The 17,218-nt window shown below is 40.0% G+C and overlaps 1 protein-coding gene across 2 annotated transcripts; it reads right to left on the bottom strand.

The window, feature by feature from the left end:
• Positions 1-948: 948 nt before the first annotated feature.
• seh1l (SEH1-like (S. cerevisiae)) lies at positions 949-10,129 on the bottom strand. 2 transcript variants are annotated; one of them, XM_072394943.1, is made up of 9 exons: positions 9,933-10,129; positions 9,465-9,515; positions 9,148-9,294; positions 8,847-9,058; positions 6,995-7,093; positions 6,738-6,878; positions 6,443-6,597; positions 2,968-3,121; positions 949-1,242 (listed from the first exon to the last, which is right to left on the bottom strand). In XM_072394943.1, exons 1-9 carry the CDS (start codon positions 10,041-10,043, stop codon positions 1,062-1,064), a joined length of 1,251 nt encoding a protein of 416 aa, XP_072251044.1. In that variant the 5' UTR covers positions 10,044-10,129; the 3' UTR covers positions 949-1,061. The 2 variants fall into 2 exon arrangements, with proteins under 2 accessions (XP_072251044.1, XP_072251045.1); XM_072394944.1 differs by lacking the exon at positions 949-1,242 and adding an exon at positions 1,428-1,731.
• Between the last annotated feature and the right edge of the window lie 7,089 nt (positions 10,130-17,218).

Below are 17,218 nucleotides of genomic sequence, written 5' to 3'. Positions count from 1 at the left end.
AACCTCACCTACAATATATCTTATGATGGATATTTCGACTAAAGAAACGTATTGTTATTAAACTTAAAGTAATGAGCTTCCGGTTAGAAGTTGGGCAAAGCATTTTTCCCTCTGTAGTCCAACCTAGAACACTAACGTATATTATTCTAACAGCATCACTAACGCTGGGCGCTGGGGGGTGCATGAAAGACTCTAAAAGGGAAAGGCTGTAAAATATTGGGTAATTGTTTACGAGACTCTTAAAAAATAAAATTATAATATAGCTGCGAACTTGTCATATAACCACAATCCATGGGTGAAAATCAACCGACGTTAATGTTCTTGGGTTACTGACAAACAAGATGCTCTGTGGAGAGTTACAGGATAAGTTAGGAGTGTATCATGTGTTCTGACAAGCAGCTGTCTGGCATAGCAGCCAGACAGCTGCTCTTGAAGAGAGAAAACTGACATCACAGACATTTTATCATTTGATTTGAGACAGGGTCACTAAATTAAAAATGCTCTTCCCTATTAAAGCAAATACAGGTGGCATAGACATAGCAGCCAGTAAGGATTCATCAACTTGCTCAGTGACAGTTCAACAGAACTGTTCAAACTGTTCATACCTAAAGTAAGGACTGATCAGAGCTGCTTGATGGTCACTCTCTAAACAGTCATGTCAGGTTATAATACAGAGAATCTCATGTTACACTTGCAAGAATGTTGGAATGCTTTGAAAACCAAAGTCATGGTTGAAAATTACAGCGTACATCCATCTCTGAAGTAATACCTGCATGACAGTGACTCATGCGCTCTTCCTTAGAGTTGTTTCACATACCAGTTAGTTACTCATATATACTATTTATGTTTGTGTAAAGCAGAAATACATTTCAAAATAACTGAAACAGGCCCATATGATCAAACGTCATTACATTTTCCAATATATTTTCAAATTTAAGCACAAAATTACACAAAACACAAAAAATTGTTTCTTTATTACATGTGAATGGCAATATTGCAGCACATCCTCACCCCAATTATGTCATGGCTTTTTAAATCAAAATACCCACAGAAACACAAAATCATTGTTCCTCGTCTTCTGGTAAGGACAACAGCGCTCTAGAGGAGAGTCTGTGGGGGAGAGCTTGTTGCTGAAGCTGAATAATGGGCTCAGCATCACAGTGCTCAATAAGGCAGGAAGGAGGCAGCAGATGACCATACCTGGTACCTGCTCTGGGAGGATCCAGAGGTGGAAAGAAATACCTAAAGCAATATGGGGGAAAAAAAAAAAAAAGAATAGAAGACAAAGAGGACAAATACATGGACGGGAAGAAAACAACAATCAAAATAAATACACGAGAGGAACACATAAAAGGAAGGAGAAATGAAAAATAAAAGGAGAAATGGTGCAAACATTGGAATTTAAAAAGGGATTAATAGCAGGCCGAGCGGTAATGCTGGTTTATTTTTTAAAAGTACACGTGCAGTATCATCATCCAACACCAAAACCATGAGGAATCAAACAAAGTGGAAGCTGTGAAGTACATACATGCAGTTCTCATGCCAAAAATGAAACCTTCAATCAGTAAGAACTAAGAATTCAGCTATAAAATGTACTGCGCACGGTCTTGTTGGCGCTTGGGCAAATGGTTGCTGATTCACAAGAGACATTAGTAATATGCTGGACTGTGGTTTATCTTTGGAGAGGTCAGCTGCCGCAGGGGAGGAGCAAAGGGAGCTCTCTTGCCAATCCTGCATGCAACAAGCAATACAATACCAAATTAACTTCAGCAGACCCAGTTCAAACTTATCTTTGTCAAAAGGTAGCTGGAATGCTAGGAAACGTTGTCAAACAACAAATTCATCTATGACAGAATATCACATAATACTGAGCTCTTGTGTAACTCTGGTTAGATATAAACCAAGAGTAAAGACAAAAAAAAGGAAATACAATAGTTTGGTGAAGTTTAAAGTTATTAAATTGAACATAAATACAGACACATGCCAATTCTGACAAAACCAGTGTTTGCACAAACTCAATTTGTTTACTGGCACTTCTGCCTTAGATACCAGTCAATGTTTTTTTTATTCCTATGAAACTTCTGTTAAACAGCATCCACTGTGGCTGCACTTCAAATTTATGGGCCCACAGTTAATGCTTAAACAATACAAATGTTTAAGCATGGGCTCCAAACAGAGAACTACAAATTCAAAAGGTTCCATGAACAAAATGCCTGAAGGAACTGAAAAGAATAGGTGAGTTTTTATTGCTTATAAATTTAATTTGTTTTATTATTTTTTTTTTATTAAAAAGTTATAAGCTCTTGCTTTTGGAAGTGTAAAATGGCTGTATTCATACTTGCATTCGTCTGTTACTGTTAGTTAATGTGGTTCATTCAAGCTGTCTTTACACTGCAAAGAGTTTGGCGATACTTGCACAAAGATATATTAATTTGAAAAGATGAATGAGGACAAGTTTTGGCCGGTTCATTACTCTCCTCAAAAGAGAAATAGTCACCGAGATTTTGAGACATTTTACACTTAAACTTATCTAATTTCTCAATATAAAGACAACGAGGTTACCAAACAAGACTATGGTTCTTTTGTCTCTCCTGGAACAAAACTTTAGAAATTAAAAAACAACAACATATCAAATTTATATAAACAGATTTATTTTACTTTGTATAGCAGGGAAACATTTAGCCCTCACACTAATGAAGCAAAGGGAAAACATGACACCACTCTTAAGACATGCATCAGTACAAGTCCTCACGACACACCCTGTTTAACAGGCCTGATCCAGATAACTTGTATGCTGGAAGCCAGAAGCCAAGCTCTTTGCATGAGGGCAGCATTGGGTCAGTGAGTCCAAGAGGTTTGTCAGTGGGCAGCTGCACTCTCAGTCAGTGTGAGGCGTAATCTAGTAGTCAGTTCTGACTGGCACAGCTTGGACTGGGTGAGTGGCATCAGATGCACCACACCACCTACCTTCCTGCTGACATCCCGTTCAGGGAATTCTGGGAGGTCTGAACAGAGGACCCCACCACTGTGCTCAAAGCTGAGGGTTGACCAGATGAACCCGCCAATGGGCTTCCGTCTCCCTTCAAGATGCCAGTGCACTTCCAGTTGTCCATGTAGTTAGCTGCACAGACAGAGAAGAATTAAGAGTTAATAATTTTCCTAAATAAAAGAGAAAAGCGGAAACTGCAGAAGTTATCAGTTTTGTTTCTTCGCCACCATAAGTGTATAATCCCCATATCTACTGTTCAAGTGTGACTTTTCTATTGACATCAAGATCTTCTTTTCTGCCAGATCAGCACACTTCTCAGAAGTTTTTAAGCCACCTGACAATATACATAAATGCCTATAGTTGCTGAGCTGACATTCATTTCATACTCACGAAATGTTACCATGGACCACAGTCATGGTCAATAGACAGAAAACAACCCAACAGTGGCAGCTTTCCTGAACATCTTTCAACTCATTGTTTTAGTTGTTTGTTTTTTTTATATATAAGAACGTTGCTGTTGAGGTTTGCTTTCATAATGCTGCTTTCTGTCAGCAGCAGACAGGCGTTTAGGGGAAAAGCTCTTGTGCAGTCAGAAGAAACAAACAGACCATTTTGGATGCCAACATTTTGCTGTGATAGCATGTGTCATTCTCAGACGCTATAGAGACCAAATCCAGCTGAATGATCAGCTTATTTTTAAACACATTTAACAGATTCATTTAATAAAACATGACAATGAGCATGTCATAGTTCATCGATGGATTCCACTATCTCCTACTGGCTGAAATAATAATTTATAACTAGTATTAAAACTATCACTATTTAGTATGGTTTCACATTAATACATACAATACAAAATATGTGTATGTATGTAAATAAAAGCTTAATCAGAGAACCTTTTTTGTTTGTTTGTTTTCTTTCTCAAGCCATTCATTCAATTTATTCTGTTCGGAAAGATAATAAAAGTTATAATTTTTCTCTGTTACTACAACCCATGCACACAAATAAGGGTTAAGGACAATGGACCGCTGACAGTGACACGACAGAGGTGAACAACAACCAAAAGGCAATAGATGCAGCCACATCCCAAGGTTAGAGTAATCATAATGTTCCAGTTCTCAACAACTTAACTGCAGGTAAAAACATTGCATCAACTTTACATCAACATTACATCAGCACTAATAATGACTAAATGTGTACTGCGGATTAACTTTTAGTAAGTAACAATATGACCTGCTCTGTGATGGACTGCAACCTGTCCTCTGCCTCTCACCCAGTGACAGCTGGGATAGGCTCCAGCCGAATTAAGCGGGTATAGAAAATGGAGTGATAGACAGACAATATGACCTATAATAATTAATTACACCAGCATCAATTACAGCAACAGCGGAGCATAAATCTTGGTATTAATATAAAATCTGTAATCATCACCAAAAGCTGGAAAACAACGTGCCTAATAAATGTAAATCATACTTAAATGAGTCAGGAAGTCCAAATGATCACAAATAGGATTAGGTCAGTTATGTCTGTGATAAATGGGGACACAAGCAAGCGGTCTACCAATGTACACTATATTGCAAAAAGTATTCACTCATCTCCCTTTACACGCATATGAACTGAAGTGTCCCATTCTTAATACATAGGGTTGAATATGACGTTGGCCCACCCTTTGCAGCTATAACAGCTTCAACTCTTCTGGGCAAGCTTTTCACAAGGTTTAGGAGTGTGTTTATGGGACTTTTGAGCATTCTTCCAGAAGCGCATTTGTGAGGTCAGACACTGAGTTGGATGAGAAAACCTGGCTCGCAGGTTTCAAAGGTGTGCAATCAGGTTGAAGTCAAGACTCTGTGCGGGCCAGTCAAGTTCTTCCACACCAAACTCGCTTATCCATGTCTTTATGGACATTGCTTTGTGCACTGGTGCACAGTCATGTTGGAACAGGAAGGGACAATCCCCAAACTGTTTCCACAAAGTTGGAAGCATGAAATTGTCCAAAATCTCTTGGTATCCTAAAGCATTCAGAGTTCCTTTCACAGGAACAAAGGGGCCAAGCTCAGCTCCTGAAAAACAATCCTACACCATAATCCCTCCTCCAACAAACTTTACACTTGGCACAATGCAGGCCGACAAGTAATGTTCTCGTGGCAACCACCATAGTCAGACTAGTCAATCAGATTGCCAGATGGAGAAGCATGATTCGTCACTCAAGAGGACTTTCTACGCACTGTTCTTGAGCTAATCTGAAGGCCACATGAAGTTTGGAGGTCTGTAGCGATCAAATCTTCAGAAAGTGGGTGACCTCTGCGCACTATGCACCTCAGCATCATTTTACATGGCCTACCACTTTGTGGCTGAGCTGCTGTTCTTCCCAATGGCTTCCACTTTGTTATAATACCACTGATAGTTGACTGGAGAAAATTTAGTAGCCAGGAAACGTCACGACTGGACTTGCACAGGTGTCATACTATCACGGTACCAGGCTGGAATTCATTGAGCTCCTGAGAACGACCCATTCTTTCATAAATGTTTGTAGAAGCACTCTGCATGCCTAGGTGCTCTAATTTATACACCTGTGGCCATGGAAGTGAATAAAACACCTGAAGTTAATTATTTGGATGGGTGAGTGAATACTTTTGACAATATAGTGTATCTCTGCTGGGCACACAGTTTTAATATCAACAGAACACATCCCTCACCCCTTCACATCGACACTAAACATTAACTTTACCCTTGACTGGTTTTAAATTTTTTCAAGATGGGTACCAATGCAGCTCAACTAACTGAGAAAGAGCCCTACGTACAGAGGCTGAACATTCTCATTACAGCTAACCCTGGTTTAAGTCCCAGGCCACAGCCCTTTGCAGCATGTTCTCTCACTCTTTCTGCATCTACTGCTTGATTAAAGGCCTCCACAATGCAAAATAGTCTCAGAAAAACAAACGCTCAGGGTTATAAAACTCTTAATTAAGCCTTGCAAACCAGTTACCCAGTTACTGTTTAGCTATATGTTGCCTTGCAACAACTTTGTAGTCATGAAAAAGCAAAGTGGAGTGTAACTTGCTTCATACAGAAAGATGCAGACACAAAAATATATGTTTGACACAAAAAGAAAAAAAGGAGATCACCTATGCATCTTTGACATGAACATGTCAATCCAACAGTATTACTTTCAGTAAAACTAGAGAAGCTCCCACCCTCCAGAAAAAACGCTCTCCTACTCTGCTCTGATTGATCAACTCAACAGACCACAACAAGCACATTCCACATCGGCAAATATGAGACAGAGAAAGCATTTCAATTAAAGCAAAATTGCCCCAAAGTGCAGAATGTGTCAAATTAAGTCTCCATTTTCCAAGCATTGTACAAACTAATAGTTTAAACGTGTTGCAAAAAAAAAAACAGCTGCCCTGAAATTAAAGAAAGATAAATGATGAGTCAACAACAGCTGCCCACCTTTCCACAGACGTACACAGCCATCGTCCCCTGAGGAAGCCAGCAGGGTGCTTGTGATGTTCCAGCTCACACGCCATACCTGGGAATTATGATTGTCAAACTGAGCCACAATCTGCACCTCAAACTTGGTGGGTCCTGTAGTGGTGCTCTCTTTCCTGTTAGAAGGATCCAGGACAGGATGAATATGAATTCCATCATGTAATAATGCAGGGTTTCATTGATTACACCAACATCTGTGAAATGTCTGTCATTCAATTGACATTAGAGAGCCTGAGAGAGAAAAACTGAATGTCACCTCATGGGAACAAGCTTAAATATTCTGACATCTTTTGTTGCAATGGCGAGCACGTGGAAAGATCTTCCCAGGTTTGGAGCAAATGCAATGTCATGGACTGCATCTGTGACGGTCATCAGTGTCTCCGCTTTACTGTATTTCCTTTTAAACATTAGTAAAAAAAAAAAATAAATAGTGATCAGAAAAAAAACAAACATAATATTGGTAAGTTTTGAATAATAAAGTAGCACACACAGTACTCAAAAGGGAATACTCACCGTGTATTTTCATTATACTCGTAGATCTGGACCTTCCCACCATACGTTACGTTGCTGTCATCACTCCCCACAGCGAACATTGGAGGGTGGGCACGAGAGCTGAGCGAAATAAAAATGACACTAGATTAAACTGACATATTTCTACAACACTGTTCAATTTGATAAACTGATGTTTCCTACTGATTTACTGTAAAGATGCATGCGCATAAATTAACATCTCCTAAGATTGTGAGAGTAACTAAAGATGAAGCAACTTCATAGTGCCTCTCCCAGCCATCAAACAGCTATCTTGAAACCAGCTTCATGCCATGGGGAGTCTCCCCTCGCTCTCACTGGAAATGCTCTTTTGAATTTCCCTCGGGATTAATAAAGTCTACCAATCTATCTATCTATCTTACTTTTCACTTGTTCCAAGCCCAGTTGTGCAATTCTTGTTGTAATCAAAAGATGGCGCTTCCGTAACATAAAAGAAAACCACCCACATAAACGCATGGCTCACTGTTAATACAACATTCTGCGGGCATCACAGCCAAAGTATCATGTCTGCAGGTAAAATAGTGTGGTGTGCAAATCTCAACACAAACATTAACCGCACTTCATTATTTGATGTATGCACAGAGTTAGAAGTCACAGGAATGGTAAAAGATTACCAGAAGCCTTGTGTTACTCTGAAACTGTATTAATCACTGCTATCAGAAAATCTAGTAACCCAATGCAGTTTTCTTTGAGAAGACATTCAGAATTTGTTCAAAAGATGAAATAAAGTTGCTTTCTTCAGTATGTTTACACATAGGAGTATTTACAGAACAAATTCTACAAACCATTTATTTATTCCAACAAATAAAAACAACAGATTACACTATTTTAAAGTATTTAAGAATATGAGAAAATACAGACAAGTTAGGATATTTTAGGAATTATTTTTCTCATTACTTTACATTATATAAAGTTGCAGATTGGGCCATTTAACAGGGATGTGTGGTTCTCACTACAATATCTGTAGTGCTGTGGACACGGTGCACATTCTCAAGCTACTTTCAGTCAAAAGATGGTCAAGAGACCAATGAGCTGAGTCATTAAATCATTCTTTAGACATAAAATGAGATAATGTGCAGTGCTTTCTATGGTGATCTCTTAACAATTTCACCTGCCTGTAAAAAACCAACATAGCCTGTCATATACTAAGTTAGAAAAGTAAGTTCAAACTACATGGCCATTTTGCGCATGCTTGTCAGTTCCTGTCTTTGACCAGAAGTAATAAAATGACTTAAAATGCCCGATATTAACAAACCTAGAGGGATCTTAAAGCCAGCTATCGTAGCAGAGTTGGACATGACTGTCAATATATAAACCCCCCCCCCCGTGGTATACACTGGGACAGGGAGAGATGTCTAAATAAATGCCCAAGCTAAGCTATAACTGTAGCTCAACTTAACTGTGCATGACAACTTACTGGCTGAAATCAAGTAGGTTCAATGTACAGCGTGCCAATCCCCAGCAGTAATCAGACTGAAAAGATGGCACTACTTGAAAAAAAAAGAAAAACGCTTGTTTGGTTCAAGCTGTCCACAAGTACTGACAAGTTCAAAATAAATAAATGTAACAATGGGGATAACTTGTTCATAACAATTTCAGGCTGTGTACCATACAGCATAATACTATAGCCGATGATCTACAGGTCAAGAGGAGTACTAATACTAACGGGGTTACAAAAATGCATCAACCGATCTGAAACAATTCATCTCCTCAGTAAAAACAATGACTTTGTTTACAGTTTCACTGCAATGCGAGATCCAATAAATGTTCCATAGGCTTTTGATTCAAAGTATGCAAAGTAAGACTGTTGTCCAACCTGGAAGGGTTCCAAGAAATGCAGCTGCAGCTGAGCTTGCATGAGATCTCATGCTGTAGGGACCACTGACTCAGGTTCATCACATCAGGAGCTTCATAGATCCTCACCACTCCATCAGCAGAGCAAGTGGTCAGCATCAGACCCATGTGTTTAGGAGCAAACTTCACATCAGTCACTGATGTTCTACTGTCCACAAGTGTGGTTCTCTTTATCTAAAACAAAGGCAAAATTAAACAGTTGGGTCAGATCAGACATCTAACAGACAAACCTGAGTTTAAAAATGTGCTACAGTTAGACTAACCCAGTGGCTCAACCCTCTCTGCTTGTCATTGGACTCTCCCACAATTTCCTCCCACACAGCAGCTGTTCTGTCAAAGGAGCAGGATGCTAGAACCTGCCCAAATTCTGGATGAGCCCAGGTTACTCTCCACACTGATCCACTATGTGTCTGCACAGAAGAGAAATTAGATTTCCTTGAATCAGAAATTCATATTATATTCCATGATCACGGAATCCATTGAGTCTACAATACACAACGCGTAGATAAGGATATCAAACCAATGTAATGATAACATATCATTTTAAGCCTTTAGCTGTGAATTAAAAGTGGTTATTTACCTTCCAGCTGGCTGTGCAATGCCACTCTCCGTTCTCACTTTTGTCCCAAACCTGAGAAATAAATATTGCTACTATTATCTCATCTGTACACAAAACACCCATACTAACATTCTTGAACCTTATATATACTTACTACTCTACATGTAGGATTTGAAAGTAATGCATTTTGCTGCTTTGCATGCAAACAGTGTTGGTGTAAAGCTGCATTACTATTCAGTTGCTGCATTAACCTATTAACAGTCCACCTAGCTTTAGTGTATACATTGTATAGCTAGTAAAACGAGGTGCAACGACGTAAAGTTAGCTTTGAGTCTAAGAAATCAGATGAGCTATAGAATAAAAGCTTATAATGTATTTATCAACAACATATGAGACAGTATTTTAAGGAGAGAACTAGAAGTGTGGGTAACGTGTGTAATGCTAATATGCTAGCAACAGATGCTAACATTAGCTCTAAGTTTAACTTACCTTAACACTTTGGTCACTGGAGCAAGTTGCCATTCTACGGCCATGAAAATCATACGACACATCATGAATGAGATCTTTATGATCTGCTGCAATACTACGAGCGACAAACATTATTTAAACAACGATATCCCGGCAGGTCTAGCTGAACTGGCAAGCTAGCAGGCCTGTCATGTGTCTACCTCATAGACTATTGTGCCTGTGAGTAAGTTTGGCGCATGGGTCCTCGTAAGGTAATGTTGGCCAAAAGGGTAGGGGTGAAGGGGGGGGGGGGTGTAGCAACAACTTAAACAGTGTTTTGCTTTCGAAATACTTCTTAAATGGATAGAAAACATGGAATCCTCAGTAAAAGAAAATTGTAAACAGAACATTTGCTTATTTGCTTAACCTAAAGAAAGTTAGCAGTCTTGACGAATAGTAATAGTAAGTAAAGATGCTGCTTGGTTTCCGATTCCCAGCTTTATATTAAACAAATCGGCATAAAGGACAATTTCACTGCTTTTTTCGAAAGCTGATCAAATAAGTCCTAAGCGTGAGCGCGCAATGAGTCAATAGAGTTGGATCAATATTACTACGGCTTAATATCACCCACGTAAAAGGGGAAAAAAGTGCTCATGAAGATATTTTAATTTATTTATTTTACTGTTGATGTTCTTTCAGTAAGTCACACAAAGCTCTTAGCAAATACATGCTTTAGTTTTCCGCACGTGTTATCGAACGATATTCATTTACCCTGTTTTACAGGCAGATAAAGTGTTCTGACACCTCTGTTGAGAACTGAGATTCTTGTGTCATGGTCCATGTATTGGTTTTGTCTTTTGGTTTCTTTGTTTTTGCTCAGGTTTAGTAATTTCTTTGTGCCTTGGACTATTCTGTGTTCTTGTTTAGTATTTTGTTTGAGCTTTATTCCTTGTATTCTGTTTTAGTTTTCAGTTCTCAGTATTATATTCTGTTGCAGTCTTGTCATCCCTAGATGTCCTCAGTTGTCTTGGTCTTGTCCCCTGGTCTCATTCACACCTGTCACCTGACAATTATTTACTTGTTGTCACTCAACTCATTAACCCTCTCAGTATTCATAGCTCTCCAGTCACTCGGGCGTTTGCTAGGTCACTGTTGTTGTTATCCTTTGGTTGTCTTGTCACTTTCGGTTGGTAACTCTGTATGTCTGCCAGTCCTTTAAGTTAATAATTTTACTTTATGTATTTGGTTTTCTACCCTGCCTTTGCAGGGTCTGTTGTTCAGTTAAGAAAAAAATCTTCACCTCCTTGTCTGGTAGTCCTACATTTGGGTATTTAGCCTCAAGCTACACATGAATCATCTCGTCCAAACATAAATAAAACTAGAAAGTTTCTGAAGAAATTTTGATGGGTACCACTGGAGCTAGTGCCCGCTGAAAGAGAGAGGCTGTCATGTTATTTTGTTATATAACACTGGCTGGCATGAAGCTGCTATAATAGGGCAGCCATCTTGGCTCTGCCCTCATAAGCAGTATCAGCTGTGTGATTAGTTGCCATGGGAGCCAACTGACAAAAGTGCCATCTCTTTTTGTGCCCTTATGAGCTTGGGGTTTAATACTGATGCATGTCTCGAACAAATGGTCGGTGTTCTAAAAGTAAGTAAGTCATATCTGAAAAATTCTTGAACGAGTGCAAGAAGGGACGGCAGAAGCCAAGCAGTGTAATTTTTATTCTGCTCCTATGTACGGTTTGTTTTTATGGCAGTTTTAAAATGAGCCTTCACATTGATATGATGAGGCGGCCTGTTTATCATGACCAGGCATGGGAGCTGGAGTGGTGGCTCTCTGTGCTCACAGGTGATTTTTGAGAAATCCGTGAGGCCAAGCACAATGAGGGTGACTTTGGGTGAAAGAGGACAAAAATACCTACGTTTTGCAGCCAAATTTGTCTAGGTGAGGCAGATATTTTGGACGTGAGAGGCGTTTGTTCGAGTTTTTTGGTTATTGGTCAAATTAGAGAGGGAGACAGTTTGAGAGGAGTTTGAGAGGAGTCCTGAGTTTTCATAAAACTTAAACTGCCGTTGTGTCAAAGTTATATTATATATCAACAAACCCTTTAGTTCAGTTAAAGAGGAGTCTTTCTTGTCACTTTAAACTTTGAATGATGTCCGTATGGCTGAGTTATGAGGCCTCTAAATAGGGCTGCTTTTGTCCCATTACTTATTTACAAAGGTCAAAAATTCCCACTTTTTCCCATTTTTCTGGGATTTCGAATAATGAGAGAAAAATAATAGCATACTATTTCCGATCACTGGACATGCGGGGATGTGCTTCTTATACCGGTCGGACCAACAGTGTGGGACAAGTAGCGTGCCGAAATTCATGACAGAAATGGGAAAATAAGAGTCCGACAAAATAGTAATATGTGTGCCCTAATGTCTTTGGCATTGGCACCCATCATAAAATAAAAATAAACTAGAAAAAGCTGTTCCTGCGAAACAGCAGGAAAAAGAACCAAGATCATTATGAAAGGACCTGGAGCTGAAAGGTATTTTTGAAAGGAGCTGAATCGAGGAAAAAACTGCAGAAAAGAGAAGAAAAATGCAAAACAAAAAGTGAAAAATTCACAAAGAAGAGAAACAATGCAGAAGCATTTCGAAATTCATTTGCTGAAATGTATTTTTGAAAGGACCTGCACTGTAACAAATTGCTGTAAATTTACTGCAGGATTTCAACAGTATTAAGGCATTTTTAAAATGCAGTGCTTTACTGTTGATATTAAAGAAAATCTGTTAAATTACAGTCCATTCAGTTTTTTAAAAAAACTAATGTATTCCTAAAATAAAGCACTTTACCGTAAAAGCATCTTAACACAATCATGCAGTATTATTGGCATTCTGGGAAGAGCATTGCTTGAGCTGCACCTGTGAAGCGAGATACCTGCCATTCTTGATCCATTCCCATCTTACTAATTATTTGGTGAGTATAGCAATTCTATTTGATAGTTTTATATTTATATTGTTTTATTGTATTCATTTTGTTTGCATGATAACTGCATGTGCACATCATGCTATAGAAGGTTTTACTAGCTAGCTAAATTTTCAAAGATAATCAATTAAACACAGAGCACAGTTTAATTTCTACTAAGTTAATGTGTGTTAACGCCTGCATTTGCCAGTGACTGACAAAAGTAGCTATTTTTCTTTCTTGCCTCAGTTTCACAACTGTAGTTTATTGTATATTGAACCACAACAGTCATGTCTGTTGGAAGGTACTGCTGTGAAAGGTATTTTTGAAAGGAGCTGGAGCTGGATGAAGGTCGAAAAGTACAGAAAAGTCGATGCAGAAAAAGCATTTGATCGAGTGAACTGGAAATTTTTATTCGCAGCATTAAACAAATTCCGGTTTGGGTCAGACTTCATAAACTGGATAAGGATATTATATAGCTCCCCAAATGCATGTGTCAGGACAAACGATCAAACTTCTCCAAGCTTCAGTCTGCAGAGGTACAAGACAGGGTTGCCCACTTTCCCCCTCACTTTTTGCTATTTTCATAGAACCTTTAGCAGCTGCTATCAGACAAGATAGAAATATTAAAGGCATCCAACCCCAAAATATTGAGCATAAAATAAGTCTTTATGCTGATGATGTATTACTTTTCCTTCAGAACTCACAGACGTCTCTCACTCACACGATCACACATAAATAAATTCTCAGCACTTTCTGACTACTTTATCAACTGATCTAAGACCACAGTTCTGCCCATTAACTGTAGGGTCCAGAATATACCTGCAATCACTTTACAGTCAGGAAATATTAGATATTTAGACGTAAGCATTTCCGCCAGGCTCTCAGAGCTAACAAAGCTAAATTATGTGTAATTATTAAAGAGGACAATCTCACTCGTTGGAAGTCATTACCCATATCACTTATGGGGAGAGTTGCAACCATTAAAATGATAATACTACCAAAAGTTAACTATTTGTTCTCAATGATCCCCATAAAACCATCTGCTACTTGGTTTAAGTCACTTGATTCATGCGGAAAAACAAACCACCATGTATTAGTTTAAAAACCCTACAGAAGACCAAGGACAGTGGTGGATTAGATTTACCTAATTTTCAGCACTATTTCTTAGCCAATAGGTTACAATATATATCAAAATGGTTTAAACCTAGCCCACTAGATGAACCATGGATAAATATAGAACAAGCATTGTGTGATAATCTGGAAATCTCCGACCTGCCATTTATTAGTCAAAACGTAAAACATCACAAATGTTTCAAAAGCATTAACATCAGCACCTCTCTGACAGCCTGGTGGGAATTTCTTAAAATAACAAAGTCTTCACTTCTCCCGTGTAAGCTTACACCCATCTGGAACAATCCTGACATCATGCAAAACTAAAAATGCTAAACTTTACTCTGTGGAAGATCAAAGGAATCAAACATCTGGAACATATAATCCAAAATGGAAGTTTTATTTCATTTGATGAGCTCATATCACAACATGGGATAGGCAGCAATGAATTCCTCAGATATCAACAACTTAACCAAGAAATATATCCTCCACCAACCATACTTACAACTCCCGATTAGGATAGCAGAAATTCTAAGCATCTGCACCCCAAAACTACTATAAAAAATATATAAATTATTGTCTAAGATAGATGACACAATGTCTCTACCATCTTCAAAATGGGAGGCAGATTTATCCATCAGTTCTAGTCATAGCTTTTGCCCACAAATATGTTTGAACACCTTCAGAATGACTCGAAATCCTAATTAGCAGCTCATACAATAAACAATTCTTTATAGAACACATTATACAGGAGGAGGGCTGCACGGTGGTGTGGTGGTTAGCACCGTCACCTCACAGCAAGAGGGTTCCAGGTTCGATCCCTGCCTGGGGCCTTTCTGTGTGGAGTGTGCATGTTCTCCCTGTGTATGCGTGGGTTCTCTCCAGGTACTCCGGCTTCCTCCCACCATCCAAAAACATGCATGTCAGGTTAATTGGTGACTCCAAATTGTTCTCCACTGATTAGCTTTATCACATAGTGGTGGTTGTGGGTTGCTGTCCCGTCACTCTGAGTGGTTGGGTGTGGTGGGTCTCTGGCCTGGGCTGCTGTGAGTGGTGTGACTACGTGGTTTGTTTGGGTTTTTTGTTGTTGTTTGTTTTGTTTTTTGTTTTTTTTGTAGAGGTCCTCTGGGGTGGGGCGGGTGGGTGCCTTCTGGGGTTACAGTAGCTTCCCGAATATGGTCGATGCAGGCCCCGAGCCTGGTGGATATCAGGCCCTCCTGCCCTGTGGCCGGTCCCAGGTAACGGGGGTGCCTTTTGCAGCCAGTTTCTGGCTGCCCTCTCCGGGGGAGCTTCTCTCCCCCGATTTAAATCCCCATACCCCTCTCCCTTCTGGCTCCTGTACACAGCACACACTCAGACATGTAGGGTTTTGGGGGTGTGTGTATTCTGTGGGGTGTAGTGGATGGGGCCACGTAGGTGGTCCCCTTTACTGCACTCTGCAGTTCCCCGCCCCTGTTTTAATTACACCTTAGACATTACTACTTATCAAACACACACATACACACATTAGGTCTTGGGGAGTGGTTGCACTGAGTGGCATATGTTGAGTGGGGCTCTTTGGGTATGTAGGCTGCCCAGAGGGCCGCGCTCCCAGTTTTACAAGGTTGACTACCCTCAATTTTAATTGCTCACTATTAGAAAATATTGAAGAGCCGGAAGGGTGAGGGGAGGGGTCTTCCCACACCCCTGTTTCCTGGTTGCTGCCTGGGGAGTGAGGGGCCAGGAGGATGAGTTATTCTGCTGGTTCAGGGTCTGTGGTGGCTGCTGGCCCCCTGGTGTGCCCGCTGGGGTGTGGCTGAGTTAACCCCGCGTGGTTGAGGGGTGGCTGCTCGCGACTTTACCCACCTATGGGCATGTCTTGACTCCCGGGGCACTTGGCCAGGGGCGCTGGGGCAGGTGCTGGCCCACTGTGTGGCCGTCTGGGGTGCTTGGCCCTCTTGGTTCTCAGGCTCCTAGGGCCTGGGTCCGGCGCATGGCCCAAGTCTTGGCGGCTGGGGCCTGGCGGAGTCGGTGGGCCGTTGCCCTGGAATCCCGGAGGGCCTCTGCCCTATGCTTATGGGGGCTCTGTCCAGGGGCTTCCTCTGCGGTCTTCTGGGTGGATGCGTGGTTGTGCCTGCGGTGGGCTTCCTGGGTTCTGTGCTCAGTGGGGGCTGCTGGTGACCTGGGTCTTGTGGCCCTCTCTGCCTGCTTCTGATTGCAACTCTGCCAGTTGGAGCCTCCACTCAACATATGAACATTCCGTGTCATTGGAATGCATTGTAAACTCAGAAATCATCAAGGATTTTACAAAATGTTTAAACTGTGAGAGTTCAAAATTGGCTGAATATATTAAAACACTGCATTATTCAGTAATAACTGAATGTCTTCTGAACATTTTAAAGTTTTAATTGTGTCTCTAGCTGAAAGTATGCTGAAGTAGTTAAGTTTGAAAGAGGGAGCTTTTTTATTTGATTTGAAAGACTTTGCTATTACTTTTAAAGGGAGGAATATTTCAACAGCATTCTCACAATAATAATAAAAATAATAAAGGAAAACAGGAAAACAATAGTGAGGATGCTTAGCAGCATTCTGACAATAAATTAAAAATTTGTGTACATACATAATGGTATATAAGACATAATTTCCGTCTCAAGTAAATGCAGTGACTTTGTATTATAGGTCTAAGACTTTTTTTTATTAGAGAATAATCAATAACTACATCATCATCTGAAAGGCTTTTATAGCTGTTCTGGCACCCTCTGGCACCTGCCTCTGCAAAGCTGTAGCAGCTCAGGTTGCCATCGGAAGTGCCGTTGTTAGTTGCCAATGCTACTATTTAAGCTCGGCCCTGCTGGTTTTGTTGGTATTCATTCCCAGTAATATATAAGCAGGAGGTACAAATCCTGGAGGACCTGTCTGTTGTGATATGCATATTTTTTCAATTAATTAATTTCTTCTTTCTTTTTCTTTTTTTTTTTTACTTTTACTTTTCACCTTTTTAGTCACGAATACGAGGTCTTGAGTATTTTTTTGTACGGCAACGTTAAAAAGCGACTGCCTTCCTCTGCGCGTTCACGCGACAGTGCAACTTTTCCATGGGTGCATATTTCGGTACAACACCGGTCAACGGGGTTGCCAAGTTTGGAATAATATTACACATATTACACTAATATTACACTCCATTGGATAAAAGTACAGTGCTGAAATTAGTAAAAATACAATGTTTATACTCATTGCTTTGTTGTTTGATATCTTAATTTATTTGCCCAAAAAT

The sequence above is a fragment of the Leuresthes tenuis genome, unplaced genomic scaffold (assembly GCF_036924035.1).
Source record: "Leuresthes tenuis unplaced genomic scaffold, fLeuTen1.0.hap1 SCAF_10, whole genome shotgun sequence".
Taxonomy (NCBI): domain Eukaryota; kingdom Metazoa; phylum Chordata; class Actinopteri; order Atheriniformes; family Atherinopsidae; genus Leuresthes; species Leuresthes tenuis.
This window is presented reverse-complemented; position numbering and strand designations above follow the sequence as displayed.